The sequence below is a fragment of the Microcebus murinus genome, chromosome 28 (genome assembly GCF_040939455.1).
Source record: "Microcebus murinus isolate Inina chromosome 28, M.murinus_Inina_mat1.0, whole genome shotgun sequence".
In the NCBI taxonomy this organism is placed as follows: Eukaryota; Metazoa; Chordata; class Mammalia; order Primates; family Cheirogaleidae; genus Microcebus; species Microcebus murinus.
This window is the reverse complement of record NC_134131.1, coordinates 6466630-6486527: the sequence shown is the minus strand read 5'-3', so window position 1 is coordinate 6486527 and position 19898 is coordinate 6466630. Positions and strand designations below refer to the sequence as shown.

General features: G+C 36.4%; 1 protein-coding gene across 2 annotated transcripts in view; it reads left to right on the top strand.

Annotated features, from left to right (window-relative positions):
- The window catches only part of CNTN3 (contactin 3), a 304606-nt gene extending 285179 nt beyond the window's left edge, over window positions 1–19427 (top strand). For both annotated transcript variants that reach the window (XM_075998483.1, XM_075998482.1), the window contains 4 exons: window positions 4730–4916; window positions 15861–15973; window positions 16599–16767; window positions 18785–19427. In XM_075998483.1, the coding sequence (XP_075854598.1) occupies window positions 4730–4916; window positions 15861–15973; window positions 16599–16767; window positions 18785–18885 (570 nt within the window). In that variant the 3' untranslated portion in view covers window positions 18886–19427. The remainder of the gene's footprint in view (window positions 1–4729; window positions 4917–15860; window positions 15974–16598; window positions 16768–18784) is intronic.
- Window positions 19428–19898: the final 471 nt, after the last annotated feature.

The following is a 19898-nucleotide window of genomic DNA, read 5'->3' as shown; positions in this document are numbered from 1 at the left end:
CCTCCAGCTTACTCTCAGGGATGATGAGTGGTACTTGTGAGTGTGAATTAGCCATACCCTGTTTGTTTGAGTTGAAAGATGCTATGATGAGTTTTATCATTGTTCTCCCTGTCATTGATTGATGTTTGTCTGATAGAGCCAGGTGTCAAGATGTTCTTTTGTGTCTGTGGTAGACTCTGGTCCCCCAGGTGGAGTACTTGAGTGCCCCAAGCTTTAGAAGGGACCTTGTAGTTCCCAGGGTGTTTCTTGATCTCCACCATCACTTTGGTGGGGGGAGGAGCAAGGCAGTTTGTGGGAGCCCAAAAGCTTTGCAAAGCCTCAGTCTCAGCAAGGCTCAGAAGTCGCTTTTCCAGCCAATAAGGGGAACAGCTGGTGGATGGTTCATGACAAGCTCTCCAAACTGGGAGAACTGTTCAAGAGTTGCAGGGGTGGGGGCTAAACGCTTGTATGCTAAGGCCCTGGGCTGGGATCTTTCCACCCATATCCAGTGGTACAGTTTTTCCATGGGGAGGAGGAGGTGCTCCCCCATATGGCCACTCCTTGGTCTCCCACATACACTAAGCCCTTTTGAGATCTTCTCCCATGAAATCACAGGCCACGTAATGCCCCTCTTAACTTTGAAGATTCATTCAAGGTTAAATGAAGGTCAAAATAGCCTTCTACTGTTTTCACAGATGGCCTATCACTTGCTGGATCTGCAGCCAGGGATGCAGAGATGGCTGTTGCCTGGACACCGTGTATATGCCCGTGTGTGTGTGTGTGTGTGTGTGTGTGTGATCTTGTTGGTGGTGCCTACAATTCAGTTTTAATCATCCTCTCCTTTGCAGTGGATTTGCCTTCTGTTTTTTCCACACTAAACTCAGAGTGAATTTACAATATGAAAATCCCCGTGTTTCTTCAGTTCTAGAACATTCTTAGCCATGTTCCCTTTGTTACTTTTTCCTTCATTTCTCCTTCTGGAACTCTGGTTGGAAATTTTTGTTCTATCCTCAGTGTCTCTCAACTTTGCTTTTATGATTTTTACTTCTTTGTCCAGGCTGTGCTCTGGGTTAATTAATTCCCTCTTTCACTGTAAGTCCAGCTTAACTCTATCACTGATTTGATTTTTTTTAATAGTTGTGATTTTTAGGTGTAAGTGTTCTGCCTATGACTTTTCAAATCTGTATGATGTTTTTCTTTATCTCCTATTATTGCATGCATGATAGATTCAGCCCCTCCTTTAATAAATCTGGATATTCTAAATAGAATTATTTAAAGTCCATTTAGATTAGTGTGTTGGAGCTCATATCCTCCAATTGGGTCTGCTTGATTGCTTTCTTGTTAGGAGGGTTCCTCATGTGGTTTGCAATATTTATTTCTCTGCTCATCTTTTGCAGAAACTACTTGCGTGTTCTGTCAGCTTCATATTAACTCTTTCTGAGCAATTACATTTCCAAAATTTATTCTTTCAGCCTAGATACTTTTACTTCTCCATCTCTTATTGTGATTGTGCCTATAAAGTCCAAATTACCATAGAGATCTTCTGTTCTCTTGGGGGCAGAACTTTTACTATCTAAATCCAAAACACAACTGAGAGGAAAAATGGGGACTCTCCATCTTTTTTAAAAAAGATCTAAACTTATATAAACATTTTTAAGTAGGATTTTTATCAACATAATTTAATATGTATAGAAAATCAGCAATATTAATGACACCACTTTCTTTATGTTTTAGTTGCATGTATATTCAATTCTTTTTAAGTAAAGCTATGTAAGATTTTAATTATCTATCATGTTCAAGTTTTGTACAAATTTTCTCTGTGTCTAAATATTTTTAATAGCTCTCAGCAACTAAAATCTAAAAATAAATGTCTCATTCTGATACATGGAGATTGGTTAAGTACTTCAAAACATACTGCTATCAAGAAACTTCAAGTACTTTCTATAAATGGATTTATGAAAGAGATTCCACGTGCAGATTATAAATTATTTTTATCTTTTCTTTAGATCAGTCTCCTAAAGAACACTTTCTTGGGCAACATTTATTGAGGTAATTTGATATATCAGAAAAAGAATGGCCCAGGGATTGGAATTTAGCAAGAGACTAAAGTTTAAACAGGATGCTCTTAATTGAGTTATGGAACTCCCCCATGCCACTATTGTCCTTTCTGTTTAAGTGAGGATTATTATTGTTCATATTTATGTGATTTTTTTCCCAATATATGCTATATCCCAAGCTGTTTATAACATTTTATTATAATTATTGATTACATGCCATCTTTAGTTTTTAACTAAAGCACTAGACAGTGCTCTCAAGGGTAGGGAGAGTGCCTTTACCATTTTGCAGTCATCTAAATCTAACAATATCTATAATGTTTAATGTTGGTGAGTTTAGAATGTATATAAACTTTTAGTATCAAACTAATTGTTTGGCTGTAGCTTTGTATTACAGAAAACATGTATTCACTTCAGTCTTGATCATTTGGGTTCACATTTCCTTTTGAAATTCTTATAAAAACTAACAACTCTTTTCCAAGAGAAATGCACATAAATATCAACGTGAAAACAGCATTTTGTATGAATTTAAGGGGGCCTATAATTCCACATACACATATATGTGGGAAATATTGACTAGTACAATATTAATTTGCTAATTTGGAATCATTATGAATAACCCCAAGATTTATAGTGTTCAACTATTGTTTAAGAGAGAATTTTATACTTGTTCATTTTTTTTCAAAAGAACAGTAACTTCTAGTGTCTTTGGCCCAGAGAACTAAAACCAGTTACCCTATGCAGCCCATAAACACATTTTGTATTATCCACGCAGTGTCTTTAAAACATCGAGCCAACCCTAAATTTGTGACATGTTCTGCTTTCTTTAAAAAATTCAAGTTCTGCTTTCTTAAAAAAAAATAAATAAATAAAACATAAGATCTGTAAACACAGGTTCATCTTCCCCAATCAGCTGGCAGTTTGTGGGAGTTCCATCCCTAAGATGACCCTTTGCTTTCCCACTTGCCACAGAGTCCCAAGTTTTTATTGTCCCCAAGGCTCTGAGCACTGGGGGTCAGTTCCCATTTTCATTGTGCTCACATTGCCATTTACTTGTACAGCAAAATGATTTCTTATTTTTATGTTTTGCTCTCAAGAGTAGAAAAATGATGCACACAACAAGAAAGCCACATATTTCAAGAAGGATAGGAAAGAACCAGTTTCTTTACAAAGTAAAAAAAAAAAAAATGCTTACACTTTTAATAGGTACACAGGCTGCATTATATATTTATGTTAACTGTCCATCCCCTGCTTCAGATAATCAAATGGTGATGCCTGCTCTTATTCCTGTACAAGGAAGAGTTGTACTTTTCATGACTTATTCATTTGTATGTTTTGTTGCTGGTGGTTTTTGTTTTTGTATTTACTTTATGGACAACCCAACTTCCTAGCAAAGCATAGCAAAACTTTATAGCATAAATTGGAGGTGGTTAGGAAACATGTATTTTGTTTCTCACTAGAATGTTTATAGCAGCTCAAACACAATTGCAAAGATGTGGAAACAACCCAAGTGCCCATCAATACATGAGTGAATTAAGAAAATGTGGTATGTGTATACTCAGCCACAGAAAAACAGTGGTGATCTAGCACCTCTTGCATTACCCTGGATAGAGCTCTGGAGCCCATTGTGCTAAGTGAAGTATCCCAAGAATGGAAAAACAAGCACCACATGTGCTCATCATCAAATTGGTTTTAACTGATCAACACTTAAGTGCACATATAGTAGTAATATTCATCGGCTGTCAGGCAGAGGGGGGAGGAAGGGATGGGTACATACACACCTAATGGGTTCAATCTACACTGTCTGGGGGATGGACAAGCTTGAAGCTCTGACTGGGGTGGGGCAAAGGCAATATATGTAACCTAAACATTTGTACCCCCATAATATGCTGAAATAGAAAGAATAAAAAAAGATTAAAATATCAAAAAAGTTAAAAAAAGAAGAAACATGCATTTTTTATCTTTCTTTTTCTGCCCTTATTCTTCTTTCTATCACTACTTTATCATTTATTTTGATACTGTCTATGCACATGTCTTTATAATAGGTCTAAAATCATTTTACATGGTTCAGAATAATGAAACATACATACAAATACTTTAATATGTATTTACATTTAAAAATCAACTCTTTTAACTACTTTTTTTTTTGCTGCTGCTCTGCATATACAGGTAGGCTTGCTGACATTTGGCCATCGCTGTGGGGTAATCCAGTGGCCAGCTGGCTTTTTAATGGTCTTTTCTCTGACAGTTCACTTTCTTCACAGAAGGAACCTCCGATCACCAGTGGCGTTCATGCATGGCTGCCAACATTCCGGAGCTAAGCTTGGTCTGAGTTGGTTAAAGGTTGAGAAAGGGGAGCAGCTCAATCTGTTAGCTAAGCAGATTTTTCCCTTCGTTCTGCCATTTATAATGCTATAGTCTGGTCATACTCAGTACTTAACTCTCTTTGAATTTATCTGGTTCCTAAATTACATGTTTATTACTTGTACCCCCCTAGAGTCCCCCTTTTTTTTTTTTTCTATTTTCACTGCTGTGGCACAGAGCCTAATGTGGCATCTAGCACATAGTAGGTCCTCAGAAAATATTTTTTTAATGAACAATAATATAAATCACAGGACCCATTTTAAGAAAATCACTGAATGGAAAGAGCAGTATTTTGTCAAACCTTAGCATGTTTGATGCCTTCTGTCCACCAGGTGAGGTACTGGAATAGTGGAGGGAAGGAGGAATCTTCCAGCAAAGTGAAAGTGGCAGGAAATGAGACATCAGCGAGACTCCAGGGTCTCAAGAGCAACCTGGCATATTACACAGCTGTCCGGGCCTACAACAGTGCTGGTGCCGGTCCTTTTAGCGCCACAGTTAATGCAACCACCAAGAAAACTCGTACGTATATTACGCATATTCTGATTTTTTGAAAGGCAGGGGGGAAAGTTTGCATTAAAAAATGGAAGCCTTCTTTATCATTGTAAATGGACAACCCAAGTCATTAATCCCACTGGATTATATAAACGTAACTCCAAACACTTGTAAACGCAGAGGCACACATAGACTTGTCTTCATGATATCCCTAAATCTTTAGACTCCATGTAAATATGCATCTGCATGTTTTGATAGAGTGTTAAGTTACATCTATCCATTATTTTAAAATGTGATAAGCTTAGTTGGGTTTGCTTCCACGTATTTTTAGTTTCCCAAAACTTGAGGATTTCTTATAAGCATGAGTAAGTTAATGCCAAAGAATCAGGAGTGATTTTTTTCTTTCTTTCTTTACTCTTCTTTTCTACATTATTCAGAAAATGGCCATGTGCATTAAAAGGTTGTCATCGTCAGATATTGATCCACATGAATATATTGATACTTTAGAAAATCTAACCAGAGATGTCAGTGTTGCCTTCAAAGCTGAGTTTGGTTAACGATGTATTCACAGCTAAATTCGCCAGCTCCAATTATGAGTTATAATTACTCCAAGAAGTCAGTGATTAACAGTTTTGGGGTTTCCTGCACGTATTTCAGTTAAACTAATAGCACACTGCATGTTTAATCTTTGTGTTGTATTGCTGCTTTCTCACAATGCATCCAAGTTGCTGTTGTCATTGCCATCATCATAGCTAATAGTGATTGGAAATATTCTGTGTCACAAGTACTTTATGCTCATTTCCACATTTAATCCTCATAGCTACCCCCACGAGGGGAGTATCACTGTTATCTCCATTTTAAAGGTGAGGAAAGTGGGACATGCCAGGATTAGGTAACTTTAGCACAATGATACTTTTACTTGCAGAAAATTATTTTCTTAATTTAGTTTCAACTTTTCTTAATTCAGTAAAAATATTTGCGTAATTAGCTTTATATAAGAATGAGATAGTTGTTAAATTTTATTTATGCATTTTATTTTGCCAATTTTATTAATGCATTTGTTTCCATATGTCATTTACAAATTTTTTAAAAAGCATACATTTGTTGGCTGAAATTGCTAAAAAAATGTCAATAATATGATTGGATTGAATGATTGGCTAGCATTTTTGTGAAAATTTAAAATATATATAAAGCATAATTCCAATACTTTAAATATTTTTTTTTTTTTGAGACAGAGTCTCACTTTGTTGCCCAGGCTAGAGTGCCGTGGCATCAGCCTAGCTCACAGCAACCTCAATCTCCTGGGCTCAAGCGATCCTACTGCCTCAGCCTCCTGAGTAGCTGGGATTACAGGCATGTGCCACCATGCCCAGCTAATTTTTTGTATATATATTTTTAGTTGGTCAATTAATTTATTTGTATTTTTTGGTAGAGATGGGGTCTTGCTCAGGCTGGTTTCGAACTCCTGCCCTTGAGCCATCTGCCCGCCTCGGCCTCCCTGAGTGCCAGGATTACAGGCATGAGCCACTACGCCCGGCACAGTACTTTAAATGTTAATTAACCAGTGTTAATTTAATCAGAGGAGTTCATATGTTTATTTTTGCATCATGTATGGAAAAAAAAGTATACAACTTGCTAATATATTGAGCACTGCAAAGGAAAAGTTTAGCAATAAACCATTTGAATCCCTTTAGTAACATCTATTTCAAGGCAACCAGCTAACATAATAATTTGGCATTATTCTTAACTAATTATTAGGGGCAATCTGACTCACCTACTTATTCATACCACATGATTTCTGTTAGACCAAGGAACATATGGGTTTGGAAATACAGAAACTAAAAATATTCTGTATTTATAACTTTTTACTAAATATGTTTGGTTTTTCTCAAAAACAATTCTGAATTAGTAAAGCTTAAATATACATTATTATTTACATATTCAAGCCAATCACAAATTCGTATTGACTTGATTACTTGCTAGGAAATTATAATTGTAAAAGACAGTGTGATGTCATTCATGGTAGAATCAGTGAAGAACTTAGTGAATTGGTAAGACAGAAGGAAGAAACTGATTATAAATCAATAGAAATATCATGATATTAAACAATGAATGAAATAAAATTTCCAAAAGGAGAAAATGCCTTTATAATTTAGAAATGGCATATAAACGCCTGATCTGAAGTGCAGATTGGCACATAACAATGATGATGATAGTTACAGTATTAATGGCTAATACTTATTAGCAATTTCCAGTTATGATTCTCAGCACTTTTCATATATTGATTCTTAATTCCCATAGCAACACCATGACTTGGAAGCTATTAGTATCCTCACCTTAGAAGCACATAGAGTTTTTATAACTTTACTGAGATCACAGAGTAAATAACAGGGTAGGCATCCAAATTCAGACAGTCTTAACCACCGTGTTCTCCTCTCTTTCAACTATATAATTAGAATATTCATGCTTGATTTACAATTGTATTTATTGCGATTTTTCTCTGTGCTTAAGAACTGAGAAAGGAGATTAAAGGTAGATAGGAAGGACTTCTATGTTCACGGAGCTGTATTCTGTTGGGAATTCCAACAACTGGATAAAATCTCTCAAAAATAATGCACTTCCTGTGCTGCAATTCGACTAGAGTCTGCATTTTGATCTGTAGATGTTATTAGGGAAAATTTCTCACATTGGGTGGGAAATTGATACAGATAGTTAAAATCTCTAATCACGCTAAAGTTGTATATGAAGAACAAGTGTTGATTTTAAAATTTTATGTTAATAATACCATTTTAAACATGTACCAAATTACAAGTAAACCAGAATCCTTTATAGCCACTTGTAATACTGTTACTGGTAACTCTTAATAGTCACCCTAAGCTTTGATGTGCTTTAGCTTCAAATCCTATTTAAGAATTTGGGTGAGGCTCTTGTGATTATCACTAGGAAGAGAATGATCTGTCTTCCTCGGGCATAAAGAGTTAAAGTAACAGTTTTCATTACTTGCTTGCTGTCTTTCTTGCTCTCTGGATTGTAAACTTTACAGGGAGAGAGTCCTTCTGTGTCTTCTTCACCCAGCCCCAGTGCCCAGCACGTGGGAACTGCTCATTAGATGTTGAATGGATGAAGGAAACCTAAAGAGGCAGGCCAACCTAAAGTAATATTATTAATCAAACACACTTCGTCTTGGCTGCACACTGTGAATTCAAAACACATAGTGTAGTCCTTTACTATCTTGCTCAAAATGTGCAAGTGTTTTGTGCTCATCATTATGGAATTCCATATGGAAGGCTTTATATCAGTACAGATCTCGGGTGATATTTCTGATTAATGTAAAACAGCACGAGGATTCTCAAGTTAATTACTGTAGCTTTCATTAAACACTTAATTTTTGATATCTAAATACTTGTGTGTTTTTAAAAAAAAGCATTTTTAAAGTTTAACACTAATTAGCCTCTTTAAGTAATCTAAGGTGGCTTTCTGTCACTTGCAACCCAAAGAGAGCTAACTCTTAACGTCTTCCATATAAAGGGACTGATGAGGAAAATCTGCAGACGGCTTAAAAATGATGAAGTGTGTTGCTTTCTAAAAGGAAACCCATTGAGAGTTTTACGTTCAGAGTTTGCGAGAAAGAATCTGTAGGACAAATATTCTGCTTTTTATAACAGAAAAGTCAAGTAGCGGTCTTGACTTTCAGCATGGATGGATCCAGGCACTCAAATCAACACCCTTAAGAGCTGTGTGGTAAGATCTCGAACCGAATATTTCTATTAATGAAACAGTTCTTGATTGCTCTTCCCACCCCATCTAAAACCTGTGTCTACCGCCCTGTTCCCCGTTTCAGTAAATTCCACCCCATTATTTCAGTTAACGTCGGCCAAAAACCTGGGAGTCATCCTTGACTCTAGTTTTTCTCTCATACCCCACAGCTGGTCTGGAATCTGACTTTTAAATCTATCAAGAGCCTACCACTTCCTACTGCATTCACTGCTGACCCCAGTTCAAGCTGCTTCCGTCTCTCCCATGGGATCGGGTTGGTGGCCGATCACCATCCTGCTCACTTCCTTCCATAATCAGGAGTGATCCTGATTATGCCATGCCCCTGTCCGAAATCTTCCAGTCGTTTCCCATCCCACTCCAGACAAATGCCGAATTCTTAAAATGGCCAGCAAGGCCTCTCACACTGTCTGTCTCCCAGTTTCTGCTCCAGCTCATTTTCTGCTATTCTCCCCTCGCTAATTTCACTTTACTGCAGGGCTTTTGCTGTTCCCTCTGCCTCCAAAACTCTTCCTTCAGGCAGCCGTGTGTCACTCCCCATCTCTTCTAGGTCTTCACTCAAATACAGCCTCGGTGCCACCTGACCACCACATCTCCAGACACTCCCTGTCTCCTCCCCAACTTTATTCTTGTGCGTAGTAGTTAGAACCACCACACCTCCTATAGCTTGCACATATCTTGCACGTGTTTACTCTGTCATCGTCCCCCCAGCATGCCTTGACCAGAGTGTCAGCTCCTTCAGGGGAGAGATTTTGCCTGGTTTGATCACTGGTCTGTCCCCAGCCCTCTGTCTCCAGTGTCTGAGTAATCATAGTTGGAAGTAAGTATTTGTTGGATAAACAATGGCCCCGTCTGCCTCTTCTGTCTGCTCCATAGGAGCACCACTCTTACCAGGTTGCCTCTGCAGAGTAGCAATATTGCCACAGGCACCTCAAGGACTATTTTCTACCAGCCAGACACTCCAGAAAAGGTGGGCAACTCCTTTCTGATCATTCATTGACTCATCTCCAGTTAATGTCCATCTCTGAACCAATTGTGTTGTGGCCAGTGGTTAGAAAAACTTGATAAGCCTGGCCTTGGTCACACGCCCAGAATCCCCCAGGCATCTCTCCTTTTATGCCTTCACTAATTATTGTACGAGTGAGTCTACTTGGGGAAATAGAGTGATGTTAAATGGCACAATCCATTTTGCATGCGAGTTTTCGTTCTTTCTAATGAAATGCTCATCCACGTTAGTTGAACCAAAGTCAGTTGCCTCAATTTAAGGAAATCAATAAAGTGTGTCTTCAAGGAAGTAAAAAGACGAGCACTAAAAGAATATGAGTCTGAATATTTCAGAGAGTTTTGGTAAAGTGAATATTCCTTCCTCAGACACATAATTTTGAAGTTCTGAAGTTTTCATATACACAACTTAATTTCATAATCATCCAGTCTACGTTTTGGTTCAGGATACATATTAATGTAAGGCTTCCCAAATTTTATGTGCAATGCACCTTCTCAATTTTTGCCTTTTCTGTCAATCTCCTCTACTAATATATACCCAATATCTTTTCTTAAAGATGGATTTACCATTATTACTTAAATACATTTAAAAAGAAAATTGGAAACAAACTTTCTGTCTGAGAAATGGAAAACCAGTATCATTATCATAGATAGATGTCAACAAAATAAGTTTGACAATAATAATAATTACAATGAAAAATGTCACCTTCCCTTTTGAATATTAGCAACATATTCTTGCCTACAGAAACATCTAAACCTGCTCTCACTTTGTTTGTGATGTTAGTATCGAGAGGATACGAAAGACCTAGTAGCCACCAAATCCAACTTTCTCTTCACAGTCATGGGAAGACCAAAGGGGAATTTCTCTCCACGTGACTGAAGGCTATTTGTTGACTTTTTCTCCCGTCCAAGTACTAACCAGGCCCAACTCTGCTTAGCTTCTGAGATCAGAGATTTCTGGCATGTTGAGGGTGGTGTGGCCACAGACTATTTGTTGACTTTTCTGAGCATCACATTCCACATATGCATGTGACCTAACCATCTTTGTGCATGACACACCACAAATCACGCATACAGTGATGGAATACACTGCTTATTAATGTGCATTCCTCAAATTTAGGAGTGTTTTTTCCCCTGTCTATGGACTTAAGCAAAGTCACTCCAGATTTTGTTAGCTGTGAAGAGACATAACAATATCTTTACCAGATTTAAAATGGAAGTTTTAGCTACTACAGAATCAAGTAAGTTCTCTGGCCAAATGTACAAATCTTATGGACTTATTTTGTAAGAGCTTTGGTACGTTTTTTAAAATCTGCCCCACTTGCCTATGAATCCTCTAGACAATTGTAAATGTTCTGCTTATAGCTTACAATCTCAAATATTTTTATTATCCAAAGAAGGAGAAATTTTCGTTCAAGGAAATTCGCAGACATTGAAAACCAAAAGTCAAAGATAGACCTTTCCTGGTGTTCTAGGTTGGACCATAAGGCCAGCGTTTTCTGAATTTCAGATGAGTTGAAAAGTAGATGTTTTTGTTGTGTTTTAAAATATTGAGTCAATTTCTTATGATAAGAAATTATATACAATAACAGTTCCAATGATTCTAAGACAAATACATCTCATTATTGGGGAGAAAGTGGCTTTTGGTTAATGGGCTTTTGCACAATACCACGTGTTTAGGCAGCTTAATTACACATGTTAATGATCATCTTAAGTGAAGCCCAAGTGCAAAGTGTACCTTTTAGCTACCGGTGATAACAACCGTTTATCATGTAAGTCATCTTATTACCATCAGGTGGCCAAGGGAAAAAAGAGTCGAGAAACACACTGAGTTTTGTATAATTAATCACACAGCAAAGATATGTTTTTAAAATTTCATATTTTGAAAGCAAATGCCAGCTTCACTGTAACCAGTGTGGAGATGGAAACATAACCATTGAAAACTCTGGAAAATGATATTCTTTATTTTAACAACCTCCACTTTTATATTATGTAAAGGAAAACATAGTCATTGTAGAGAATTTGGGGAAAAACAAAATCGTAGAGAAGAAAATTAAAATCACCCATAATCCCATCTCTTGTATCTTTATTAACATCCTTTGTCTTTCTTTCTAGATTTATGTTCTATGGAATGTTTGTCCTATACAGTGGAGATTATTCTGTATAGTTAGTTACCCGCCATACTGTATCATAACTATATGTGTATAATATTCCGTTGTGATAAACACCACAATTTATTTAGCCGTTTTCCTGTTGGTGGACATGTCTTACATTTCCTGCTTCCCAGCTTCATCTAATCACAGTAATATGACAGTAATCACTTTAAAAAGCAAAATGTATAAAGCTGATGTCAAGGAGTCTAAAAATCAAATGCACAGAGGATTATAAGGAGCAATAAACAATAAACATTTTTCAAGATAATATTATTTTGTTATATAGCCTTTGACATTATTTAAAAAAATTTTATAGCCTGTCAACTAGCATTGTGCTATAAATCGAGTGATATTACACCTTCTTATTAGAGTTGAATTCGTTTTTATCATTTTTTTCCTATGTTAGCATGCTATCAACAATAGAAATTGAGTCGACAGGGAAAAAATCCGTAGGATATGAATGTTGACAAATGTTGACAAAAAATTTCAAAATGTAGACCTCATATCAAGTTAGATCTGATAAAGGTTGGAACTTAGTCAACATATTCTTGGTTTACACTTCCACACAAGTTAGAATATAAAAGGTAAAATTAGAAGTGTTGGAAAAGATACCTCTCACAAAAATCAACTCACGCTGGGTAACAGACTTGACCCTTAGGTGTGAAACTTTTAGAATTCTAGAGGAAAATGTTGGAAATACTCTTCTAGACATTGGCCTAGGCAAAGAATTTATGAAGAAGACCCCAAAGGCAATCACAGCAGCAACAAAAAAAGAAAAGATAAGCTATCAAGTATTTCTTGCCCATTTCCGCTTCACTGCATGGCTGTATACTTTTACAAAGCTCGTTGTATTTCTTCAAAGTCATTTAAGTACTGCTTAACAGCTGTATCAGTCAGATTAGGCTAGTCTAGGTTGGAGCCCCGCAAATCCCCAAATCTCAGTGGCATAAAACTACAAATGTTTCTTTCTTACTCATCCATCACGAGTAAGAGTCAGATCTGATCCATTCCGTCTTCAGTCCAGGACCCAGACTTCAAGGAAAAGCCAAGCTTTTCCTGGGACATGTTGATGTCGTGACAGAGAGAAAGACGAGAAAAGCAAACAACGTTCTTCAGTGGTCTTTAAAGCTGCCACTTGGAAGTGGACCGTTTCCCTTTTGCTCCTATTCCATTGCTTGAAGAAACTCCTATGATGAAGCCTCATGTCTATGAGATGCCAGTAAGAAGGAGAAAAGATGTGTTTCTATAGACAGGGAACCATAAGAACCGTGCCCAAGCTTAACATCAGTGAGAGGCAAAAAAAAAAAAAAAAAAAAAAAAAGAATAAAAAAGGCTTATCTTCTCAAGGAACAGAGAAATTAAACAGAGCTGGTTTGAATCCACATAATACATCTCACTGGTTGTGTATCTTAGCAAGTTTTTGTAAATTTTTAATTATGGTAATATACACATAACATAAAATTTACCACCTTCACCATTTTTAAACACTCAGCCCATTAGTGTTATGTACATTCACACTGCCGTGCAGATCTCTAGAATTTCCTTCATCTGGCAGAACTGAAACCCTGTATCCATCAAACAATTCCCATATTCTCCTTTCCCAGCCTCTGACAGCCACCATTCGACCGTCTGTCTCTGTGAATGGGACTACTCTAAATATCTCATATTAGAGGAATCATACACTATTTGTGCCTTTTGGTGACAGCCTTATTTCATGTAGCACATCTCAACATTCATTGATGTCATAGCATGTTTCAGAATGCCATTCCTTTTTAAGGCTGGATAATATTCCATTGTACATATGCACTATATTGTGTCTATCCATTCATCTGTTAATAGACAGTTGAGTTGCTTCCACATTTTGGGTATTATGAATCATGCTGCTATGAACATGGGTATATAACCTTTTTTATTTTTCTGAACTCTCTGAGTACAAATGACCTATGTACAGAAATGGGTATTGTTGCAATGCAATGTAATGAGGATTAAGTAAATTACATTACATCAAGAGCATTCTGAAATTCCTGACACATTATAGATGTTTACTAAGCATAGTCATACAATAATAAAATTTTAAACATGGAAGAGAGTTTGTATGGTCTAGAATTTCACAGATGTTGTTATTCGTATGAGTGGTAGTAAGAGACATGATTTTATTTTAGGTGGTTCACAAACATTTTTAAAATTTTGAAATGAAGCATTAGCTTTATTTATTTTAGAGAATATCCCAAAAATATAACTAGTATATCAAGCTCATTATTGTGTAAATATTATTGAGATAAGGCTAAAATAGACATTTATATATTTTTTAGATTGAGTCAATTTTTTAAAAATAGCAAAAATGACAAAAATGCTGCATGAGTATCTGATGCTCAGGAAACACTATGTTCAAAAAGATCAGACAGGCAGAGGACCAACCTTTTATTTTTCCCTTACTCTCCCTTTTCCTTTTTTATTTTTTTACTTTTTTCTTGTTGTCATTTCAAAAGTATTTATTTCAGGCTGAACTCATTCAACTCATCTATTTTGGGACTTAACCAGGATAAACCCCAGTGTTATATTTGCAGTCATTTCTCTCTCAAGGCCGGTGTTAGAATAGGTAATTCAACCAAAATTACTCAAACTTTCTATAACATCCAAGCATTCATCTTGAGGTAGGACAAACCGTGATGAAATATATCTTAGCTGCATCAAATTGAACTTGTCTTTTTTATAGTGCTGTCAGGCCACAGGGAATAACAGAATTTGGGAATATGTTCCAACAATTGTGCATTCATATCATTTCGACTGAGCAACCTGAACATGGTCATTAGTATTTCACCTCTAAGCCACTGCTATTATTTATTTATGTTTGTTATCAAAGCATTGCAGCTTGGGCATTCTTAGCTGACCTAAGCTCATTGTTAATACCAGATCACAACATTTTGAAGCAACATAGAATAGTGTTAAAAGGAGACAGTAAGCACAAGAATCCACGGGGAATGCAGTCTTGTTTGGTGGCGGCATTAGATGGGAAGGTATTTGAGCTCTTCCCATCTGTAAGTCCAGCTGTATTTCACTTATGGTATGAATTAATGTTTAGAAAATTCTGTGCATAGCCAATCTTTTATATCATTTTCCCATTACAAATTCAGTTAATCAAATCAGATTCTGTGGTTTAAATCCACAAGTACAACGTATTTCAGCACTATTTGGGGCAATTGTGGTGCCATTGCTCAATGAAAAACATTATCTGTGTTGTTCTGTGATTGACAAGACACTGAATTTTCAGTGCCCTGTCTGTATTGCTATTGACAAATGCTACTGGCCACCTCCCACCCCCACACCCAGCATGTGTTTACTATCCAGTGTTCCTGAGAAGAGACTGAACTATGAATCCATGTTTATAAACCTCAGAGAGTTTCATTAATTCTCTAATGGAATTCTCATTAACTTTTTGGTGTTCTGCCTTATTTTTCTCAAAAATTGATTTGAACTTGGAAAAACGAAGACTTGAAAATATAGACTCTCCATTGCCATTTCTCATGTGTGTAGCTATTACTTTATGGGAATACATCTAAGTAATTCTTATTTTTGATTGCTCCCAGTTTTGCCCATCTCATCATACAAGGCTGGCTCAAAAATCATCCACACTTCATTTCGTGTGACTATAATCTGCTCCTTTGGCAATTTCTCAGGCTCTGTGTTTGTCACACAACAGGTCTCTCTGCTCATCACCAAGTGGTCCTCTGGTGGTGGATAAAGGGGTTTCCTTATCTCCACTATCAATGTGTTTTCTGGGAGATATAGTGCACTAAGGTGTGAAATGCCCTAAACTATGTGATGAGTATGATCAAATGAATGATCTCACAGTTTAAGTGAAATGCCTTTTAAAAAGGAAATTTGGCTATTCTTAGTTTTTCTGATTCCATCAGTACACCATACATTACCAAAGAGATACTCCCCCACCCCCCTTAGCCTCCTGTGAAAGTCATGAATCTCCTCTGTGTAACATAGCACTCCATGTGCAAATCTGTGTTCATTTCTCATTTTGCATTTCAAGCTCCCAGTCAGCCACCGGGAAATGTTGTTTGGAATGCCACAGACACTAAAGTGTTACTTAATTGGGAGCAAGTTAAAGCCATGGAGAATGAATCAGAAGTAACAGGATATAAAGTAAGTTGTATCATTTGCAGTGCTTTATTTTCCTACTCTTGGCAGTACTTCCCAAGGGAAGCTTTCAGCTTACATGAATGTTTCTAAATGTTGATGATATGGTTTCTGTAATCTAATTCTGATATAGATATCAAGCTTTATATAAAATAGATATTTTTACAAAATAGCTTTTATGTTTTAAATATAGATTTAAGTTAAGTAATTTTGCTCATGTGGGAATTTTGGACACAATATTATAAATTGTGTGTTAATCAGTTTGCTACTTTTTGATGCCCATCCACGTACTACTTAAAAAATATTGTCTCTGATTCCTTGATCAGGCATTCAAGATGCAAACTGCATGGCATTGCCTTGCCTCTCTCCAGCCTCACCAATACCCAATCCACCTGAGCTTTTTCATGAAAGAAGTTCAATCTTCCCCCACCTTTTTGATTTTGACAGCTGTACGATTCTACTATGTTCTAATCCCTAATCTAGAATCTATTGATAGAGCTGTGAATGCAGTTTATATTCTAGTGAGCATAGAAAGACAAACAAAATAATGTGGTTTCAGAGTGACAAGTTCTACGAAAAAAATAGGAGCAGGCAATATAAGACATAAGTGTTATCTGTTCATGCATTTTAGGTTTTCTATAGGACTAGCAGTCAAAATAATGTGCAAGTTCTGAACACAAATAAAACTTCAGCTGAACTGTTGCTGCCCATTAAAGAGGACTACATTATTGAAGTCAAGGCCACAACAGATGGAGGGGATGGGACGAGTAGTGAACAGATCAGGATTCCGCGAATCACCAGTAAGTTGGCTGAAGTCATTGTTTCCTTTATTTATTTTACATCAGTGTTCCTACCCTCCAATGGTGAGCCCATCAGGGTCCCTCTGTCCACTCTTTCTTCCCTGCATGCCTTTCATCCAAATGCTGAAGTTTTGGAATATCAGAGGTGATCACAGCTGGAACTCCTCAAGAGTGGTGCAAAATAGGGAGAGAAATGAAGACAGAAGGAAAAGATGTCAAAGAATATTTAGCAAAACTTCATTAATTTGATATTTTTCCCCTCATTCTGAGCCATGCCTACATTTGCCTTTGAATTGCCTATAAAAGAAGCATTCCCTAAGAATTTCTCAAGGGCAATGTTGAACCCACACAGTGTTTTTAAGATCCTTGCTATGCCAGTCATTTGCCTCCTACAAATTATAGATAAGTCTTACCAATTTTTAAATAGAAAAATTAACATTGGTAAGGTCATAAACCACTTATAGGTGCCAAACCAAAGATACTTTTTTTTTTTTTAAAGTGTTAACTTCAAAGAAAGTTCACTCTAACTTGTCCTTTCAAAATCCAAATGAAACCTATTTACTATAGAAATTACCGTTTTAGAGTTAAGGGAAACAGACTTTGGCATATATATTTTATGAATACCAATAGTAGAAGAAATTTTATCTTCACTTTTAAATCCCAGGTCTGGGGATTTCTGGCCTCACTTTAAGTACTACAGAACCTGTTTTGTCTTCATATTCTATTCTGTGGTTCATAGTGACATAAATAACTTTGTTCCTAGTTTCCATTCATCAAGACTAGCCTCTCTACAGTATTGAGCAATCAAGATTGAAACTTTTGTCTTTAATCTTGGAAAACAAAATGATTGACATTACCCACTGAAGAGAAAGGAGCTATGAAAACTTGGAGGAATTTTATCTTTCTATGGAATCATGAAGACAGCTATACTTAGATTAAAACAAACTAAGCTGTACTAAGAAAACAGGAACCACTTAGAACTGAAGTTTTCCAGTATAAAAACCTTCTGAGACTACAGACATTTCTAAAACTGTGTGCACCTCCATCCAGGAATTAAGCTTAGTTTATCACGATTAATTTAGATTTTAAAAGTATTAGCCCATGCTTCTTGTTCCCTGAATAGAGCAAGGTATAGAGTTAACATTATAATATGGACAAAGAGGCACTGTTAAAAGAAATAGGTTCTATGCTTTTGCAGGGATAGACACTATTTTTTAGCCTTTTAGGGCTGCTGAGTCAAAAGTAGCCTTTTCAATCTGGCGTCTGCTGTCTTGCTGAGCTTGCATAGACTAGTGACTGCACAAGGCTGTCTCTATGAAAATGGAGCTTTTATCGATTGCTTTTCTTTAGATGATACTTTTTATTGTATGTAATAATTTATCTGGAAATGCATAAAATAGAAGCAAGCACAGGCTTTCCAAATCCTTACCCAATGAAGCTTGCTTTAATTAAACCATCGAATTATCTCAGAATTGTTTGTGATCAAGTATAATTGTTTTCAAAATGATGAAGTTGTTTTTTTTCCCCCAGTTTCAATTAAAGTTAAATAATAGTAGGTAAACAAAGCCTGGAATCATTTAAGAAAACTCAAACACATTAGTGTTTGTATAGATACTCTTGGCAACTAGTATATGCTACATTGATGAATAAAATGAAGGCTAATAACAAATTGTGATACCAGGGTAGGGTCATGCCATGACGAGATCTGGGTGGGAGAGCTATTGCTTTTGCCCTGTGTCTTCATCCTTTCAGGCTGCTATGACAAAACTCCACAGAGCAGGTGGCTTATAAACAAAAGGAATCTATTTCTCAGAGTTCTGGAGGCTGGGAAGCCTGAGATCAAGGTACCAGCAGATTCTGTGTTACCTCTCAAAGGTTCCACCTTCTAATACTGTCACACCGGGCATTAGGATTTCGACATATATGACTTTGGGGGAGGACACCAACATTGAGTCTCTAGCACCCTGATTGCATATGGGTCCTTCCATATTAATGAGCTCTTTGTAATCTTTGACAGATATGGATGCAAGAGGATCCACATCAGCCATCTCCAGTGTCCACCCTATATCAAGTTATATGCCTGTAGTACTGTTCCTTATTGTAAATGCCCTGTGGTGATATTAACTCTTTTTTATTACTTATTGGAAAGTTAATTGGTTACCAAAAAAAAAATGCTTTCATGAAATTGCAGTGATTATGCATGTTTTTTTTTCAACTGTTATTTTTAACTTTCTACTTCATTATAGGTAAAATATGAATATAATTAAAAAAAAACAGTAAATCCTTTTAGGGGAATCTGAAATGCCTTAATATTAACTTGATAAACCAAAGGAATTTACATATTACATACTTCAGACTTTTGATATAAATGTTCTTAAGCTATGAGTTTGAGCACTGCCTATGGGTGAAGACTCCCATACTCCCATATGTATACATACCTTTTTTTTTCCCCATTGAAAAAGTCTTTTATTTAAAAAAATGCTATTTTTCCCATTATAACAGCATTATTTGTAAGACTTAGCCAGTATCACTTTGAAATGCTGATTTAAATCCTCAAGGACAAAAAAATACATTTAAGAAATCCTGTTGGAAGGAGGTGGAAGGGGGCCCAAAAAGGTGTTGGAAAATGCTGCTCTGGAGCTTAGCAGAATGATATTCGGTTTCGTATGTTACGAAATGGTCGTGAGACTTTACACATGGCTTTGCTCTCCATACCTCTCAATTATTCATCTATGAAATGTGGAGATAATAATACCCATCTGATCAGCCTCTGCCCTGTGAATTAGTTTTTAAAAGATAAAGAAGGAAATGTGTAAATCCTTTGCCACTCCAAATGCAAGGGAGCTGTGCAAAATGTTACTATTAGCATTTAATATTAATCATAAGAAAAGTCGTGAGGACCAACCTAGACTTTTCAAGCTTGTATTCCACATTCCAGATAATGCTTTCTGTCTCATTCGGTGATATTATAAAAATGGAAAATGATCGCATTTTATCCTTTCTTAAAAATTAAACAAAAAAAGTTTAAAAAGGAATTGTTTCCTTCACACCTATGAATAAGTTTTCAGATTTTATTAAAACCTGGTGGAGAAAATCAGGAATGACCTGAATCTCAACCCAAATATTAAACG